Consider the following 20,606-nt stretch of genomic DNA (forward strand, 5'->3'; position numbering starts at 1 on the left):
TAAGCACATTGACACAAAATATCATTTTGTTAGAGATTGTGTTGAAAAAGGAGAAGTTGAAATCGATCATGTGAACACAGGTGAACAGCTTGCAGATATACTGACGAAGGCTCTTGGGCGTGTCAGGTTTGTTGAATTACGTCAACAGCTAGGAGTAATTGAGGTGCAGTGAGATTAGGGGGTGAAATGTTAACCGAATCTCATGCATATTCATTTGATCATTATGTAATTAGGAGATTGCATTAGTGACATGTTTTCTGTTCCTAGTAGGTCGTTAGCTGCTTGCTGAGTGGGTGTATAAGTCTGAATAGCGCTGCGTTCGCTGTAAGGATAACAGAGGGCTCCGCCATGCGCGCATAAAACCAGCTCTCGCGCACTAGGCGGGCACGTCGCAGCGTGAGCGTGAATGGCGGGGAGATCCGAGGTCATGGACCGTGTAAACACCACAATAAATAATGGAAACTGAGATCGAGTCTGCTGCAACGTTTGGCAGCCCCATATTCTTCGCTCGTTCAGTTCAGAGAGTGAGTGGCAACGTCGTGTCCATCGAAGCGCGAGCACCGCGGACGTTGCGAGATCGTCGTCGGCACAGCCACTCCGGCGGCCGGCGCCAACAATTACTACCATGCTATCTTTCTTCACGCGCCTTTGGTGTCCTTGGTCATGACACCCTCGAAGCGACCGACCAAATCCAGCAGGTTGCGGTGCGACGACCCGCCCTCTTGCATGGCCGCTCTCGCCTTGACCGCGAGCGCGCGGGCCCGCCGCCTCCTCTCATCTGCCTCCTCCCCGGCGCCCATCAAGCTCCTCACGGCCTCCTCCACCACGTTCCGGCTGACCACAATCTCCTTCTCTACCTTCCTGTACATGAGCGGCTCCGTAATACCGACGCTGACGCCGATGCCCAGCACCTCCACGGCCATCTTCTGGTTCAGGAACTGGTCCGTGAAGTGAGGCCACGTGACTACCGGCAGCCCCGCGGTGACGGCCTCGATCGTGGAGTTCCAGCCGCAGTGCGTCACGAACCCGCCCACCGCGGCGTGGGACAGGATCAGCACCTGCGGCGCCCACCCCCTGACGAGCAGGCCGCGCCCCGCGACGCGCGCCTCGAGGTCGTCCAGGAAGGCGCGCACGGTCCCGTCGTACTCGTCGACGCTCTTGACCACCCAGACGAACGGGTGCCGCGACGCTTCCAGCCCGAGGCCGAGCTCCACGGCCTGCCTCGGGTCCGCCTGCGCGATGCTCCCGAAGCTGACGTACACGACGGAGCCGGGCTCCTGGCCGTCGAGCCACCGGAGGCACGCGTCGACGTCGACGTCGGTAGCCCTCCCTCTCGCCGCCAGCGTCCCGGCGCGCTGGTGGTACAGCGACACCGGCCCGACCGTCCAGACCTTCATCCCCCTGGCCGCCGCGTAGCCGGCCACGTACTCGGGCTCCATCTCCTCGAAGGTGTTCATGACGACGCCGTCGGCCTCGGCCCGCGCGCGCTCCACGTAGTCCGCGAAGTCCTCCCACCCGGGCACCTCGCGGAAGAAGCCCGAGGCCTGCGCCCTCGTGACCAGGACCCGTCTCTCCAGCCCCGGCACGACGACCGGCTCGTCGTCGTGGGCGACGCCCCGGTACGCGCCGAACCGCTCCACGTTGTGCTGGCACAGAAGGCAGAAGGCGCACATGCTGAAGAAGCTGAGGCGCGGGACCCCGAGGTTGGCCGCCAGCACCGTGGTCCACGGGTGGCAGAAGTCCGCCACGAGGCACGTCGGGTAGGGGCGCGCGTGCGCGCGGAGGTGGGCCTCGATCGGCGCGCGCAGGAGCGCGACGGCGTCGAAGTAGCGCCGCGCGTGCTCCGGCGGGACGTTGTCCATGTTGTCGGCGCCTTCGGGCAGGCCGGCCCCGGCGTAGTCCAGCGGGAACTCGAGGAGGCGGACCGGCAGGCCCGACTGCCGGGCGGACTCGATGGTCGGGCGCACCCGCGCGGCCGAGGCCGGGGTCCCGACCACGGTGCAGACCGCGCCGTGCGTGGAGAGTAGCAGCGCGGTGTCGACCGCTGGGATCAGGTGGCCCTGGGCCATCAGCGGGACGAACACGAAGTGCGCCGCCTGCTGGGTTCTTCCGCCGCCGGTGTCGTCTCCCCGGCCGTTGGTTGCCGCTTGTCCTTGGCTACCCATCCTGATTTCTGGCGATCGTCGTGGCGTGGCCGACCGGATAGGGGGTGGGGGCAGTGAGGTTAGTGTGTCAGTGTGCGGGTTCTAGTTGTGGCATCTATAAAAGACGCCATAGGTGAGTCGACTTGGAGCTTTGTTTGCGTCGTTAATAACCCAGCCGGCCAAGGCCGGCATCTATGTTACTAGTCACTCCTCAGGCGCGAGGATGGCAGCGTGACACTTGTGTGAGTTGCGTGACTTCAATGTTTGTATCCCATGTTGCTGGACAGTACGATGATAAGTTGCCGAGTCAGAGGTCCACAAGTATTGGGTGGCGCTAACAGTGACGGACTCGCAGCTGTCTGGGTTAGGTCTTAGTTTGGATATTCTAGTATTGACCACAATTCATATGTATTGAGGTGAATTCGTGTGTAACTTAAATTAATTTACACCTCAATCTACCTTAACATATGTGGATTGGTGTCAATAATAAAGTATCCAAATAAAACCTTAGGAGTTAGGACCTACAACTGCTACAATTGATTTTCGACGAGGGATCTCGATTGATAAAACCAATTGGATTACGCTTCTGTAGTCTGCCTTCTGTTCTGTAGTAGAATAGTGGCAATCTACACCTTTTAAGGGCTTGTTCGTTTTGATCTTAATCCATGTGCATTAGATGTGTTTAAATCCCAAACAAGTTAAAATCTTTCATTATTTTTTTTAATCTCATCCAATCCACATGTGATAGGATTAACCGAACAAGGCCTAAGTGAACATTTTGATGTCGCCGATTGATTCTGCATAGAGAAGAGATTACATGTGTGAGACAAGGTAAATAAATAGCATACATGAGTAAAAATTTCATGCTCACGGTAGTAGAAAACTAAGGTTGAGGTGGAGCGAACAACGAAGGTGGTAGAGCTACACCCGCTGCAGCGCCAAGAATCTGCATGTACTAAAACATCTCTGCACATCCTCTACTGATCGGCCAAGCGAGTCGTTCCCTCTGCCTCCCGCTCCACCCGCATCCTTGCCTACAACTACACAAGTTGCCTCCTCTCTTCTTCTAGATGGGCCTATAATATTTCACCTCAATGTTACGATAATGCAAAGAAAAAAAGGTATATAATAACCAATGAACGACGAATAAAGAAGGAATAACTTGGAGTTCTTGTATCTGATACTGTGAGATATCATGTCGTGGTCGTATGGCCGGCCTCGCTCCCGTACTCCTTGCTCGAACTTGAGATAGAGTGGGAGTGGAGGACAATTCGATTGCGATGTCGTCAATCCAGTACCGTCCATGCCTCTTGCCTCCTCTAACCCTCATGAGGACTTCTCCATCAATGTCCTCGGTCCTCGAATCATATTATGGCACATAGACCTCCCTTGCCATCGTGGTGTACTCACTGTGGCAGCTGTGGAGGGTGGGTGTTGTTGTACGCCTCAAGCTCGTCGTCTAGGTTGTAGCTGATGTCGGACGTCACCTTGCCCTTGTGAGCCATAGCATATGCCGAGAAGGAGGAGCAAGGATGGCCACCATATGATGTCGACTGCGTTAAAATGAACAAGATAATTTGAAATCATGCATGATCGAACGTTAGAATAAATAAATGAATTCGTGTACCCATGCTTATGTGTATCCGGTGAGGTTGTGATTGCCTTGATGGTGGGGGACATCTAGCATCATCAAAAAACCGTATTTTTTGCATTTTGGCCTTTTGTGAAAACTTTTCACAAATATGTCTTTTTAATTTGATTTCAGGGATTGGACCCTTACCTCGACGCCATCATCATTGGTGCCAAGGTTACACATCTCGGTGCCAATATCGATGGCGCCGAGGTCCCTGCTAGCCGCGCCGACGTGGTAACATCGGCGTCAAGACGTGTAACCTCACACCAATGATGATGGTGCTGAGGTAAGGGTCCATTTCATGAAATCAAATCTAAAAGGGAGTATTTGTGAAAAGTTTTGCAAAAGGGCTAAAATGCAAAAAAGAAGGACATCAAACATCAATCCTGGCAAGCGATGTGCGTCTCGTCCCACTCATTAGAGCACCACCTTTGCACTATCTACTCCCAGCACTCAGGATGTGTGCACGCACCAATAAGGAATCATCTACATGACATAAAGTACATGACATATCAAAAGATGAAATTAAGCCTATTTAATGCCAATGTTAATGTTCTGTATTTACCTGCAAGTACGGTTCCTAAGTCAACTCCATGGTTTTTGCATCCTTTTTGCTATCCTTCTCTCAAAGGACGGTGGTGCAGAAACTTGTTGTCGGGGGAATGTGTAACACCATGAATTTGGGGTATAAAACTTCTTCTCTAATATCTACTAAATTCAGGTGTTACTCCTTTTCTCACCTCTATAGATTTCCTCTCTATTATTTTTAATAGAGTTTTGGGTATTTATTTGTGAGGTGTATTATTTTCTTTAGAATATTAAAACCTAGGGGAGACATGAATTGTTGCATCATGCTGAGTTTAAACTTTGTTTTTGGTTGATGCACATGTTTGAAATATTTGAATTTGAATTTGTAGTTTGATTTGATTTGAATTCAATAGAGTAAATAAAAAAGAAAAGGAATAGAAAATTCAGAATAAAAGAAAAACCAGAGATCAGCCCAGCCTCAGTTTCGGCCCAGCTAGGCCCAGCTCCGTGTGCCCACGCGCGCCCGCACCCTCTCTCGCTACGTGGTGGGACCTGCCTATCGGCGTCGTTCCCTTCGCCCGCGCAGCCGCTCCCTCTCTCTCTCTCTAACAGGTGGGACCGAGCTGTCGGTGCCATTTCCCCCTCTGCGCACCCTTCTCTCCCTCTGTGTAGCGGGCCCCGCCCGTGAGCGCAGTTACCCGTTCTCCCCGCGCTCTCCCTCGCTGCGCCGTGGGACCCCCTGTCAGCTCCGCCCTCCACGCGAACCTTCGCTGACCCACACGCACGCATGTCGAGAACCCCGGTCATGTCGCCTGTCCATGCCCTCAACTCCCTTTTGAGCCCAGCTCGCACCCGCTCTCTCTCCCCTGCCCCATTTCGCGCACTCTCGCCCTCTCTCGCGCTCAGCCGCCTTCGCCATAGCTCGCCGGAGGAAAGCGCCTGCCGTGCCGGCCACCCAAAGCACCAGAAGTCGTGCCAAGTCTTCTCGAGCGTCGTCCCGAGGTGAGAAACCTGTTCCCATGCTCTGGTTACCTTGATTTTACCTTGCCTTAGTGAATTCGCGCTCGCCGGAGCTCTGTCGCGCCGGTTCACCGCGCCCACACAACGTTCGGTCGATTCAGCCCCGCCCCACGCCCCTACTTTGGTCCGTAGTATTCCCCCTCCCTCGCTGGAGCTAGCCCTAGCCTCGGCGCACCCGATTCACCTCCCCGCGGTCGGGATTGCTCGCCAGAGTTACCCCGACCCGCCTGGAGCGCTCCCTCCGCCATTCCCTCGTCCCCAGTCTCGTTCTCACGGTAGGAATCCCGCCATTGAGTTCGTCGGGCCCTCCTCACCGGTCCTGGCCAACTCCGACGACCCCAAGCCCCCCCGGTGGCCGCGCCTACCTCAGCTCCAACAGCTTCACCGCCGCGGGCGAAGCATCGCCAGCCACTGTGCTGTTAGACTCGTGCGCCCAATCCTAACCGTCCACTCCTGATCCAACGGTTCGGATCTCTGGATACCGCTTTGAGCGCGCGCCCCTGCCCCTGGGTCCCACTCGTCAGTTGCTTGCGCCCCCCTGGCGGTGAGCCCGACCGGTCATCCCGCCTTTGCCCTGAGCCGCTGACCGCCTTGGCCCGCTTGTCAGTGCTCGCCCTCGGATCTGATCTCGTCCGTTGATCTGTGATCGGATGGCCGAGAACGCCTCGTACCCCTTCGTTTGGTTATTTTGTCAAAGAGCCCCTCGGTTCCCTGGAATTAGGACCCACAGTCATGTTTTCTTGCGCCCAGGCCCCTAGTTTCTTGCAGAGAGGCCCTCGGACTTTATTTTAATCACATAAATATGTTTAATTTAGTGTTTTTGAATTCTAAAACTTGTATATTTCATATCTTTTTCATATGAACTCCAAATTGGGTGGTTCAAATTGCAAAATGTTCATAATGTTATTCTCTATCTATTTAAATTATAATCATTCACTATTTTCATGACCCAATTTTGTGGTTAGTCTCTAGGTTAATTTAAAGTGATAGAGTATGTATTAAAGGTAAAATAAAAGTGAATCCCTAATGAAAGTTCAAATGCTTAACTTTGTAGATTTAATTTCAATTAATGTATGGTCCCATCCATGGATTAACTTTATCTAAATAGGTAATTTATTAAGATAGACATAGTTAAGTAATGTAATTTACTGAGATAGACTTAGTTAGAGAACAATAGATCACTAGGTATATTGATCTACCAAGCACCTAGATTTCACATGTGTGCCTGAATCTTTTATTGAACTTATGTTCACTCTGTTGCATATGTTTGGTGTACTGTTCTTTTGTCATTTTCTCTAGTGTGTTGAATGAATTATTGCTTTGCGTAGACAACGAGCAATCCAAGGTTTTCAAATGTGTTGTAGGAGACTTCCCTGAGCAGCAACCTGGTGAAGGCAAGTGTCCTCTGACCCATTATGTCATATTTACTTCATAATTCATTGTCCCGCATACCATGATCAACCTAAGGATGGACTAGTATTCTGTTTTTCTTGTCCTTGTTTACTCTTTGAAAATTGGTTACCATGATTAGTATTATGCTATTGCTTTACTTTAATCAATGGACATGATGAGAACATTTATGATACAATGATATTATCTTGATTATGATGATAATGTTGTGATACTTTAGGGGACTTGGGCTGTTTCCTGATTACCTCTCCGTAAGGACCAGTTCGTTGGATGACCAACCGGGAAAATAGTACAACCATGAGGGTGGTATGGGACGCCCTTAGCTGATTAATTGGAGTAACTTGGGGTGTAGTTTTCTTTGCAGTCATGCCGTCAATGGGGGTCGGAGCATAGTATTTGCTCTGCTAAGGGTGGGTGCCGAGGTTCATCCGATTTGGTTATGGTAGTCATCCACCGTAGGGAGGAGTATTGTGTTTGTACGACTGGCAAAACCTAATGGGCAACTACACACCAGGGGAATCTTTGTAAAGGCTACGTAGTGATACCCTGTCAGGCCACCTAGGTAGTGGTCAATGGGGAGTAGCGCTCCTCGGGCAGAAAGGGAATCACGGCTCGTGGGTAAAGTGTGCAACCTCTGCAGAGTGTTAGAAACTGGTATATCAGTCATGCTCGCGGTTATGAGCAGCCTTAGGAGCTCCTTTTATTAGAGTAACTCTGGTTAACTTTTATGTTGATGCTTAATGATGATGACTATCTTTATGGTATTTGGTATTTCCTCTTCGAGGGAGTGTCATTTAGGTAATAACTTGGGATTATTGATAACTCTGTTGCATATGGTTGTCCCATTGCAATCAGTGCTCAGGAGAAGATGAATGCAACATGGAGGACTTTCAGGAATTTCAGGACTTCGACGAGTTCTAGACTAGATTAGTGGCAAACCCCAGTCAACTGCCTGTGAAGGCATTATCGTACTACGTTTCGTATTCGTACTTTGATTATGATTATGACTTAATTTAATGACTTTGTGGATGTCTCGGACATCTTGATGTAATAAAGTACTATTTCCACTATTATTGTGAGCAATGTGTGATGATGTCCAACTATGTAATCGATGTTGAAAGGGAAATAGGGTTTAACCTTTTCCTATAAATATTTTTTTGGTTGAATGCCCAACACAAATAATTGGACTAACTAGTTTACTCTAGATTATATTCCACAGGTGAATAAAGGTTCAACACAAACCAATAAAAAGATTAAAGAAAGGGTTCAAAAACAAAGGAGCAAAAGAAACCGAAGTGTGCCCTGGTCTGACGCACCGGACTGTCCGGTGTGCCACCAGACAGTGTCCGGTGCACTAGGACCGTACCACTCCAAACTTGTCACCTTCGTCTCCAGCGTCGCTCTGCTATAATTCACTGGACTGTCCGGTGTGCCACCGGACTATCCGGTGCACCAACAGAGCAACAGCTCTTCGGCGTAACGGTCGACTGCACAGTGCCCCTGACAGCGCTACAGTTCGCGGCAAAAGTCAGAGCAGAGGTCAGAGGCGCACCGGACAGTGAACAGTGCCTGTCCGGTGCGGCACCGGACTGTTCGATGCCACCAGAAGTCAGCGCTCCAACGGTCGACTGCGTCAGAACCCTAACGGTTGGGTGACGTGGCTGGCGCACCGAACTGTGTCCGGTGACGCACCGGACTGTCCGGTGCGCCCATCGACAGCAGCCACCCCCAACGGTTGTTTTGGTGGTTGGGGGCTATAAATACCCCACAACCACCTCCACTCCAACAATCCAAGCATTCACTACTCCTCATTCAATACAAGAGCAAAGTGCAACACTCCAAGACACAAATCAAAGCCACCGATTCGATCAAAGTCTCCAATTCAATTCTAGTATTTAGGACTTATGAGAGGATCATTTGTGTTTCTTTGTTGCTCTTGTTTGCTTGGCTTGGCTTTCTTTTCTTTCTCACTTCTTACTCTCAAGTGCTTTGTAAGCGAGGCAAGAGACACCAATTGTGTGGTGATCCTTGTGGGGTCTAAGTGACCCGTGAGATTAAGGAAGAAGCCTCACTCGGTCTAAGTGGCCGTTTGAGAGAGGGAAAGGGTTGAAAGAGACCCGATCTTTGTGACCACCTCAACGGGGACTAGGTTCTTTAGAACCGAACCTTGGTAAAACAAATCACCGTGTCATCCGCTTTATTTCTTGGTTGATTTGTTTTCCCTCTCTCTCCCAGACTCGGATTTTATTCTAACGCTAACCTCGGCTTGTAGTGTGTTTAAAGTTGTAAATTTTTGTTTCCGTCTATCCACCCCCCCTCTAGGCGACTTTCAATTGGTATCAGAACCCGGTACTTCATTAGAGTCTAACCACTCGAAGTGATGTCGGGAGGATCCGCCAAGAGGGAGATGGAAACGACCACAAGCCACGGGAAGGCTCCATCAAGGGAGTCCAGTGCCAAAGGAAGGGAGGAATCACCTCCCCACGTCAAGTCGCATCGGAGTGGCGACAAGAAAAAGAAGATGAAGAAAGTGGTCTACTATGAGACCGATTCTTCGTCGCCCTCCACATCCGGCTCCGACGCGCCGTCCGTCACTTCTAAGCGCCATGAGCACAAGAAGTATAGTAAGATGCCACTTCGTTACTCCTGTATTTCTAATTGCACTCCATTACTTTCCGTTCCATTAGGCAAATCACCATGTTTTGATGGTGAAGATTATTCTATGTGGAGTGATAAAATGAGGCATCATCTAACCTCACTCCACGCTAGCATATGGGACATTGTTGAGTTTGGAGCGCAGGTACCAAATGTGGGGGACGAAGATTACGACTCGGACGAGGTTGCCCAAATCCGACACTTTGACTCCCAAGCAACTACTATACTCCTTGCCTCCTTGTGTCGAGAGGAGTATAATAAGGTGCAAGGGCTAAAAAGTGTAAAAGAGATTTGGGATGTACTAAAGACCGCGCACGAAGGTGATGAGTGACCAAGATCACCAAGCGGGAGACGATCGAGGGGTAGCTCGGTCGATTCGTCCTCAACCAAGGAGAGGAGCCACAAGCGATGTACAACCTGCTCAAGTCCTTGGTCAACCAAGTACGCAACCTCGGGAGCACAAAATGGGATGACCATGAGATGGTCAAGGTTATTCTAAGATTCCTTGTTTTTCGCAGTCCTACTCAAGTACAATTAATTCGTGGGGATCCTAGATACAAATTAATGTCTCCTGAGGAAGTGATGGGAAAGTTTGTGAGCTTTGAGTTGATGATCAAAGGCTCCAAACATATCGTCGACTTGGAGCAAGGCGGCACCTCCACACCCGAGGTGCAACCCGTCACATTCAAAGCAACGGAAGAGAAGAAAGAAGAGTCTACATCAAGTAGGCTCCCCATCGACGCCTCCAAGCTCGACGATGAGGAAATGGCGCTTATCATCAAAAGCTTCCGCCAAATCCTCAAGCAAAGAAGGGGGAAGGACTACAAACCCCGCTACAAATGTGGTAAGCCCGGTCATTTCATTGCTAAATGTCCTATGTCTAGTGATAGTGACAGGGGCGACGACAAGAGGGGAAAGAGGAAGGAGAAGAAAAAGTACTATAATAAGAAGGGCGGCGATGCCCACGTGTGTTGGGAATGGGACTCCGACGAGAGCTCCACCGACTCCTCCTCCGACGAGGATGCCGCCAACATCGCCGTCAACAAGGGACTTCTCTTCCCAAACGTCGGCCACAAGTGCATTATGGCAAAGGACGGCAAAAGGAAGAAGGTAAAATCTAGAGCCTCCACTAAATATACAACATCTAGTGATGAGGGTAGCTCTAGTGAAGATGAGGATAACTTGCTTACCCTTTTTGCCAACCTTAACATGCAACAAAAAGAAAAATTAAATGAATTGATAGGTGTTATTCATGAGAAGGATGAACTCTTGGATAGCAAAGAGGAATTCCTTATTACGGAAAATAAGAAGCATGTTAAGTTGAAGAATGCTTATGCTCAGGAAGTAGAAAAATGTGAAAAATTGTCTAAAGAGCTTAGGGTTTGCCATGATTTAATTTCCAACCTTAGAACTGAGAACGCTAATTTATTTGCTAAGGTTGAGAAGTTAAATGCTTGTGATAATTCAATTACCAATCTTAAAAATAATAATGCTAGTTTAATTGCTAAGATTGATAAATTGAATGAATCAATTGCTAGGCTTAGAACTGAGAATGATAATTTAATTTCTAAGGCTAAAGACTTGAATGTTTGCAATAATTCTATTTCCAGTCTTAGAAATGAGAATGCTATTTTACATGCTAAGATTGATGAATTAAAATCATGCAAACCCTGTACATCTACTGTTGAACATGTTGCTATTTGTACTAGATGTAGAGACATTAATGTTGATACTATTCATGATCACCTCACTTTAATTAAACAATAAAATGATCATATAGCACAATTAACTGCAAAAATTAATGAGCATGAGATAGAAAATGAAAAATTTAAATTTGCTAGAAGCATGCTCTATAATGGGAGACGCCCTGACATCAAGGATGGCATTGGTTTCCAACAGGGAAGCAGTGTCAAAATTAATGCCCCTAAAAGATTATCTAATTTTGTTAAGGGCAAGGCTCCCATGGTTCAGGATAACGAGGGCTATATTTTATATCCTGCTGGTTATCCCGAACACAAAATTAGGAGAATTCATGCTAGGAAATCTCATTCTGTTTCACATCATGCTTTTATGTATAAAAAAGAGGCATCTAGCTCTAGGCATTCTACACATGTTAAAATGCCTAAAAAGAAAACTCCTACTGCACCAAATGAACCTAATATTTCATTTAAGACTTTTGATGCTTCTTATGTGCTTACTAACAAATCAGGCAAAATAGTTGCCAAATATGTTGGGGGCAAACACAAGGGCTCAAAGACTTGTGTTTGGGTACCCAAGGTGCTTGTTTCTAATGTGAAAGGACCCAAGACCGTTTGGGTACCTAAGAACAAGACCTAAATTGTTTTGCAGGTTTATGCATCCGGGGGCTCAAGTTGGATAATAGACAGTGGATGCACAAACCATATGATAGGGGAGAAAAGAATGTTCTCCTCCTATGAGAAAAACGAAGATCCCCAAAGAGCTATCACATTCGGGGATGGAAATCAAGGTTTGGTCAAAGGACTTGGTAAAATTGCTATATCACCTGACCATTCCATTTCCAATGTTTTTCTTGTAGATTCTTTAGATTATAACTTGCTTTCAGTTTCTCAATTATGTAAAATGGGCTACAACTGTCTTTTTATAGATATAGGTGTTACTGTCTTTAGAAGAAGTGATGATTCAATAGCATTTAAGTGAGTATTAGAGGGTCAGCTATACCTAGTTGATTTTAACAAAGCTGAACTCGATACTTGCTTAATTGCTAAGACTAATATGGGTTGGCTCTGGCATCGCCGACTAGCCCATGTTGGAATGAAGAATCTTCACAAGCTTCTAAAGGGAGAACACATTTTGGGACTAACCAATGTTCATTTTGAGAAAGACAGGGTTTGAAGCGCATGTCAAGCAGGAAAGCAAGTTGGAACCCACCATCCACACAAGAACATCATGACGATCGACAGGCCGCTTGAGCTACTCCACATGGATTTAATCGGCCCGATCGCTTACATAAGCATCGGCGGGAGTAAGTATTGTCTTGTAATTGTGGATGATTATTCTCGCTTCACTTGGGTATTCTTTTTGCAGGAAAAATCACAAACCCAAGAGACCTTAAAGGGATTCTTGAGACAGGCTCAAAATGAGTTCGGATTGAGAATCAAGAAGATAAGAAGCGACAACGGGACGGAGTTCAAGAACTCACAAATAAAGGGCTTTCTTGAGGATAAGGGCATCAAGCATGAGTTCTCTTCTCCCTACACACCTCAACAAAATGGTGTAGTGGAGAGGAAGAATAGAACTCTATTGGACATGGCGAGGACCATGCTTGATGAGTACAAGACTCCAGACCGGTTTTGGGCTGAGGCGATTAACACCGCCTGCTACTCCATCAACCGGCTCTACCTTCACCGAATCCTCAAGAAGACATCATATGAACTCCTCACCGGTAAAAAGCCCAATGTTTCATATTTTAGAGTCTTTGGTAGCAAATTTTTTATACTTGTTAAAAGAGGTAGAAAATCTAAATTTGGTCCTAAGGTTGTAGAAGGCTTTTTACTTGGTTATGATTCAAACACAAGGGCATATAAAGTCTTCAACAAATTCACTGCATTAGTTGAGCTTTCTTATGACATTGTGTTTGATGATACTAATGGCTCTCAAGTGGAGCAAGTTGATCTTGATGAATTAGATGATGAAGAGGCTCTGTGCGTCACACTAAGGAACATGTCCATTGGAGATGTGTGTCCTAAGGAATCCGAAGAGCCTCCACAAGCACAAGATCAACCATCATCTTCCAATCAAGCATCCCCTCCAACTCAAGATGAGGATCCGGCTCAAGACAATGAAGATGAAGATCAAGAAGATGAGCCACCTCAAGAGGAGGACAATGATCAAGGGGGAGATGAAGCTAATAAAGACAAGGAAGATGATCAGGGTCAAAGACCGCCACACCCAAGAGTCCACCAAGCGATTCAAAGAGATCACCCCGTAAACTCAATTCTCGGTGACATTCACAAGGGGTAACCACTCGATCTCGAGTCGCTTATTTTTGTGAATATTACTCTTTTGTGTCCTCTATTGAGCCATACAGGGTGGAGGATGCACTAAGAGACTCGGATTGGGTGTTGGCAATGCAAGAGGAGCTCAACAACTTCACGAGGAATAAGGTATGGTATCTAGTTCCACGTCCTAACCAAAATGTTGTAGGAACCAAGTGGGTATTCCGCAACAAGCAAGATCAGCATGGTGTGGTGACAAGGAACAAAGCCCGACTTGTGGCCAAGGGATACTCACAAGTCGAAGGTTTGGATTTCGGTGAAACCTATGCACCCGTAGCTAGGCTTGAATCAATTCGTATATTACTTGCCTATGCTACTTACCATGGCTTTAAGCTTTATCAAATGGACGTGAAAAGTGCCTTCCTCAATGGACCAATCAAGAAATAGGTCTATGTTGAGCAACCTCCTGGCTTTGAAGATAGTGAGTACCCTAACCATGTGTATAAACTCTCAAAGGCGCTTTATGGGCTCAAGCAAGCCCCAAGAACATGGTATGAATGCCTGCGAGATTTCCTTATCACTAATGGCTTCAAAGTCAGAAAAGCCGATCCTACTCTCTTTACTAAAACCATTGCAAAAGAGTTTATGTTGATGATATCATATTTGGGTCTACTAACAAATCTACTTGTGAAGAGTTTAGTAGGATCATGATTCAAAAATTTGAGATATCTATGATGGGGGAGTTGAAGTATTTTCTAGGATTTCAAGTCAAGCAACTCCAGGAAGGCACCTTCATCAGCCAAACCAAGTACATTCAAGACATACTTACCAAGTTTGGAATGAAGGATGCCAAGCCCAACAAGACACCCATGGGAACAAATGGGCATCTCGACCTCGACACGGGAGGTAAGTCCGTAGATCAAAAGGTATATCGGTCGATGATAGGATCTTTACTCTATTTATGTGCATCTCGACCGAATATTATGCTTTCCGTATGCATGTGTGCAAGGTTCCAAGCCGATCCTAAGGAAGTTCTCCTTAGGGTCGTGAAAAGAATCATGAGATATTTAGTTTATACTCCTAAGTTTGGACTTTGGTACCCCAAGGGATCCACTTTTGATTTAATAGGATATTCAGATGCTGATTGGGCAGGGTGTAAAATTGATAGGAAGAGCACATGAGGGACTTGTCAGTTTCTGGGAAGACCCTGGTGTCTTGGGCTTCAAAGAAACAAGACTCAGTAGCTCTTTCTATCGCCGAAGCCAAGTACATTGTCGCAGGGCATTGCTATGCGTAATTACTTTGGATGAGGCAAACCCTTAGGGACTATGGCTACAAATTGAGCAAAGTCCCTCTCCTATGTAATAATGAGAGTGCTATCCACATGGCGGATAATCCCGTTGAACACAGCCGCACTAAGCACATAGCCATTCGGTATCACTTTCTGAGGGATCACCAACAAAGGGGGGATATCGAGATAGCTTATGTAAGCACCAAAGAACAATTAGCCGATATCTTTACCAAGCCATTAGATGAGAAAACCTTTAGCAAACTTAGGAATGAGCTAAATATACTTGATTCTCGGAACTTTGACTGAAACATTGCACACATAGCTCATTTATATACCTTTGGTCATATCTCTTTTATGTCTACGTCTAATATGGTTTCAAGTGTATTTCTATGCTAAGTCGTAGATTGAAAGGGAAATGGAGTCTTCGGCGAAGACAAGGCTTCCACTCCACTCTATCGGTATCATTTACCCTTCGCCATCACTCCACATCACTCTCAAATTGGTATAATCTTTCACTCATATTTACTTGTACCAATGGGGGAGAAAGTAATTAGGGCTCACAAAAGTCTCCGTTTTTGGCGATTAATGCCAAAGGGGAGAAAGTATTAGCCCAAAGCAAAAAGGACCGCACCACCACCCTTCGATTTTTTTTTAAAATTGATATATTTCAAATTGGTATGTTGATTTTCAATTGGTATCTTATGATAGAAATTTCTTCAACTGATATGATATTTTCAATTGGTATATTTAAAGAAGGAATTTCAAAACCAGTACCTAAGTTTAAGTTCCAATTGGTATCTATTAAAACCCTCTTAAAAGCTAAGAGGAGAATTTTATTCAGGGGGAGTTTTGTTTAAGTCAAAGGAAAAAGCATTTGAAACAGGGGGAGAAAATTTCAAATCTTGAAAATGCTTCACGAAATCTTATTCATATACCTTTGACTATTTGCAAAAAGACTTTGAAAAGATTTTCCAAAAGAATTTGCAAAAACAAAACAAGTGGTGCAAGCGTGGTCCAAAATGATAAAATAAAAGAAAGCAAACCATGCATATCTAGTAAAACTATAAATTGGTTTAATTCCAATTAACCTATGCACTTACCTTATGCAAACTAGTTCAATTCTGCACTTATAAATTTGCTTTGGTTTGTGTTGGCATCAATCACCAAAAAGGGGGGAGATTGAAAAGGAAATAGGGTTTAACCTTTTCCTATAAATAATTTTGGTGGTTGAATGCCCAACACAAATAATTGGACTAACTAGTTTGCTCTAGATTATTTTCCACAGGTGAATAAAGGTTCAACACAAACCAATAAAAAGATTAAAGAAAGGGTTCAGAAAGAAAGGAGCAAAAGAAACCGAAGTGTGCCCTGGTCTGGCGCACCGGACTGTCCGGTGTGCCACCGGATAGTGTCCGGTGCACCAGGACCGTACCACTCCAAACTTGTCACCTTCGAGTTTCTCTAGCGTTGCTCCGCTATAATTCACCGGACTGTCTGGTGTGCCAACAAACTGTCCGGTGCACCAGCGGAGCAACGACTCTTCGACGCAACGGTCGACTGCATAGTGCCCCTGACAGCGCTACAGTTCGCGGCAGAAGTCAGAGCAGAGGTCAGAGGCACACCGGACTGTCCAGTGCCACCAGAAGTCAGCGCTCCAACGGTCGACTGCGTTAGAACCCTAACGGTTGGGTGACGTGGCTGGCACACCGGACAATGTCCGGTGCGCCCATCGACAGCAGCCACCCCCAACGGTTGTTTTGGTGGTTGGGGCTATAAATACCCCACAACCACCTCCACTCCAACAAACCAAGCATTCACTACTCCTCATTCAATACAAAAGCAAGGTGCAACACTCCAAGACACAGATCAAAGCCACCGATCCGATCAAAGTCCCCAATTCAATTCTAGTATTTAGGACTTCTGAGAGGATCATTTGTGTTTCTTTGTTGCTCTTGTTTGCTTGGCTTGGCTTTTTTTTTCTTTCTCACTTCTTACTCTCAAGTGCTTTGTAAGCGAGGCAAGAGACACCAATTGTGTGGTGATCCTTGCGGGGTCTAAGTGACTCGTGAGATTAAGGAAGAAGCCTCACTCGGTCTAAGTGACCGTTTGAGAGAGGGAAAGGGTTGAAAGAGACCCGGTCTTTGTGACCACCTCAACGGGGACTAGGTTCTTTAGAACCGAACCTCGGTAAAACAAATCACTGTGTCATCCGCTTTATTTCTTGGTTGATTTGTTTTCCCCCTCTCTCCCGGACTCGGATTTTATTCTAACGCTAACCCCGACTTGTAGTGTGTTTAAAGTTGTAAATTTTAGTTTCCGCCTATCCACCCCCCTCTAGGCGACTTTCAGATGTGTACATGAATTTCTGATCCTGACACGTACATGGTTCGCATTTGGTTTGCCTTTCAAAACCGGGTATGACAGAATGATCCCCAGACCCTGGGACCCACCGATCAGTGAGCGCGCTGAGGAAAGAACACATGATCTCTGGAGTATGTTAGTCAGTCGAAAGAGGCGGGTACGCTAGCCCTAGAAGGACCCGCCCCAATCGAACCCCGCGACGCTGAGCCCGGGGTCAGGCATGGCGGAGCCTGACAAGGGAGGATGAGCGTGTTGGAAGGGAATCACTTGAGTGATCCCGCGCTCGACCCCAGACTGACCTACCATAAATGACTTACCGCATTAACCACGCCTGGCACTGAGCCACAACATAGGTGTCGGTCTGCTTCCCACTCATGATCTACGGACCCCTCGGGCTGCACAACGCTCATGACCTACGAGCCCTTGGACTACGGTACATTAATGGCCCACGCGCCCCTCGTCCCGCGACACACTTATGGCCTATGAGACTAGGCTTGAGTGTGCATATACCTCCCACAGGGCACTACATGACAAGCCGCGTCGAGCCCCAGGCTACGGGAGCCAGTGGTCGACATAGCCCGACTGATGGCGCTTGGGGACATTGCCGCCCCCACGTCATCCGAATTATAAAAAAACAAGCACTTACAAATTCATATTCGCTTAACCAAGCGATTCAAACGACACGGGTTCCATGGTTTCATACAATAATTTAATTCCAAGCTCCATGAAATCTTTCGAAAAAATCTTGATAGACGAAACTAAATTTGACATAGAGATCATTATTCTCACTGACATCCTTGCTTAGATCTATATTCGTTGTTTAACATATGACGAACACTCGAGGTGTTACACCGACTCTCGGCAAACATCATCTTTGTTTGTTTTACCGAGGACAACACTCGGTATATGTTGACTTGAAAAGGTTGTGTAACTACAAATTTTAAGCCAAAAAGCTTAATCTATTAAATAGTTTTAAATTCCTCCAAAATAAAAGGGACCTAGATCCTCCACTCAAGCAAAAGTAACTACTGTTTGTTCGAAACCACCAGAGAAACACGTGCTATTCCAGGAAAAAAATTCAGATTACCATGGGCACGTCACTCTAAAGTCTAAAGAACATTCTAGGATAACAGGAATCACCAATTAAGACCCTTAGCTTGGTTTTGCTTTCATTATTTCGAATGCACTGTACGTTTTCTCATGGGTAAATAAAGGTAGCAGCGCAAGTCATGATGAATTCACACAAAGACGATGAAATATGCTGAAGTTGGTTACTCAAATCACAGCAAATTTTCTTGACAAAATGGCGCCGAGCTAACACGCCTCGGCGCCACAGATCCAGACGCCGAGCTCCGTGCCGCGCTGACTCAGACTGGCTGGCGTGGCATTGACGTGGACCGAGCTCGGCGCCATAGATCTTGGCGCCGAGCTCGGAGAAAATATCTCTAGCCGCGCGCGCTCTCTTCCTTCTCTGTCTCAATTTTTTCCCAGCGTTCGTCCTCACTGTCGTCGCCGTCGGTCTCCCTAGCTCCACCTCGCCGCCCGCCGCGCCGTTCGGCCGCCCTAGCTCCACCTTGCCGGCTGTCGCCACCCCGCCGGCACGAGCGGCATCGGCGGCCGCCATCCCCTCGTCGTCCCGCGCAACCCCGCCGTCCCCTCGTCGTCCCGCACAACTCCGGCGACGCTCGCCTCCCTCGACCCGGCAGCGCCACCGCGGCCCACCGCCTCCTCCACCGCGCCCACCAGCGCGCGTCACCACGCCCCAACCCCCTCCACCTCGCACCGCAGCGAGCCCCAACCCCCTCCACCGTCGTCCGCCCGGCGAGCCCCGCCTCGCCTCCTAGCCCATTTGGTAAATTTTTAAATTTTTCTAGTTACTTAGCACATTGTAAAGTATATTATTTAACTTAGCATTTTGTTTAACTAACCATATAGTTAGTGATTATATAGTTAGTAAATTGTTAGTATATTGGATGAAGAAAAGTTAGTGAGTATATAGTTATTAGCATATACTTATAGCATATTGTTTAGCATATATTGGTTAGCATATTTGAAAGTCGCCTAGAGGGGGGTGAATAGACAAATCTGAAATTTATAAACTTTAAGCACAATCTACAAGCCGGATTAGCGTTAGAAATAAAGTCGAGTCCGAAAGAGAGCGAAAACAAATCACAAGCAAATGAAGAGTGTGACACGGTGATTTGTTTTACCGAGGTTCGGTTCTTGCAAACCTACTCCCCGTTGAGGTGGTCACAAAGATCGGGTCTCTTTCAACCCTTTCCCTCTCTCAAACGGTCACTTAGACCGAGTGAGCTTTTCTCCTCAATCAATTGGGACACTTAGTCCCCACAAGGATCACCACACAATTGGTGTCTCTTGCCTTGATTACAAATGACTTGGGAACAAGAAATGGGAAGAAGAAAAGCGATCCAAGCGCAATAGCTCAAAGAACACGGCAAAACTCTCTCTTCTAGTCACTAATTGCTTTGAGTGGAATTGGGACTTGGAGAGGCTTTGATTCAATCTAATTGTGTCTTGTATTGAATGTGTTGGCTGAAAACTTGGATGCCTTGAAGTGTGGTGGTTGGGGGTATTTATAGCCCCAACCACCAAAGTGGTCGTTGGGAGGGGCTGCTGCCGATGGGCGCACCGGACAGTCCGGTGCGCCAGCCACGTCACCCAACCGTTAGGGTTCGACCGTTGGAGCTTCTGACAGCTGGGCCACCGGACAATCCGGTGGTGCACCCGACAGTCCCTGTTCACTGTCCGGTGCGCCTTCTGGCGCCTGCTCTGACTCTGCGCGCGCTGTCCGCGCACTGTTCACGCACTGTTCACTTTTGCAGACGACCGTTGGCGCCGTTAGCCGTTGCTCCGCATGGCACACCGGACAGTCCGGTGCCACACCGGACAGTCCGGTGAATTATAGCAGAGTGGCATTTCCAGAAACCTGAAGGTAGCGAGTTGGAGTTGATCCACCCTAGTGCACCGGACACTGTCCGGTGGCACACCAGACAATCCGGTGCGCCAGACCAGGGCAGCCTTCGGTTCCTTTTGCTCCTTTCTATTTGAACCCTTTCTTAGACTTTTTATTGGATTGTTTTGAACCTTTGGCACTTGTAGAACTTATAATCTAGAGCAAACTAGTTAGTCCAATTATTTGTGTTGGGTAATTCAACCACCAAAATCATTTAGGAAAAGGTTTTAGCCTATTTCCCTTTCAATATTGTTTATTATGTAGCTATTGTACAATTTTCTGTGTTGGCAATCATCGTGTTGTCGTTTCATTGCAGGTTTTAGAAACATCACTTTATAGGGGAGGTGCTGCCGAATTTTTTATTGACAATAGTATTTTTTGTACATAGGTGTCATTCTGACTTGACCTTGTCCACCGTTAGCTTGACTCGTACGCGATCTTAGGTATATATTGTTTTAGTACATTATTCATAGATTATGTAATTTCGTTTGATGTGGTCATTTAATATTTACTATATAGTTATTAGTTAATAAGTAGTTATTATTTATTTATTACTTAGTAAGTATTTAGGCTTAAGTAGTTATTATTGAGTTAGTAGTCCATGTTTGCAATA

General features: G+C 47.1%; 1 protein-coding gene across 1 annotated transcript; it reads right to left on the minus strand.

Annotated features, from left to right (window-relative positions):
* Positions 1-428: 428 nt before the first annotated feature.
* On the minus strand, positions 429-2,416 carry LOC103637891 (UDP-glycosyltransferase 73E1). The gene has a single exon (XM_008660909.3). The coding sequence runs from the start codon at positions 2,163-2,165 to the stop codon at positions 639-641; it is 1,527 nt and encodes a 508-aa protein (XP_008659131.1). The 5' UTR covers positions 2,166-2,416; the 3' UTR covers positions 429-638.
* Between the last annotated feature and the right edge of the window lie 18,190 nt (positions 2,417-20,606).

Source organism: Zea mays, chromosome 9 (assembly GCF_902167145.1).
Source record: "Zea mays cultivar B73 chromosome 9, Zm-B73-REFERENCE-NAM-5.0, whole genome shotgun sequence".
In the NCBI taxonomy this organism is placed as follows: domain Eukaryota; kingdom Viridiplantae; phylum Streptophyta; class Magnoliopsida; order Poales; family Poaceae; genus Zea; species Zea mays.

Bases quoted from the DNA above. Each gene is read 5' to 3' on its own strand.
- LOC103637891 (XM_008660909.3), bottom strand. From the start codon at position 2,165: ATGGGTAGCCAAGGACAAGCGGCAACCAACGGCCGGGGAGACGACACC.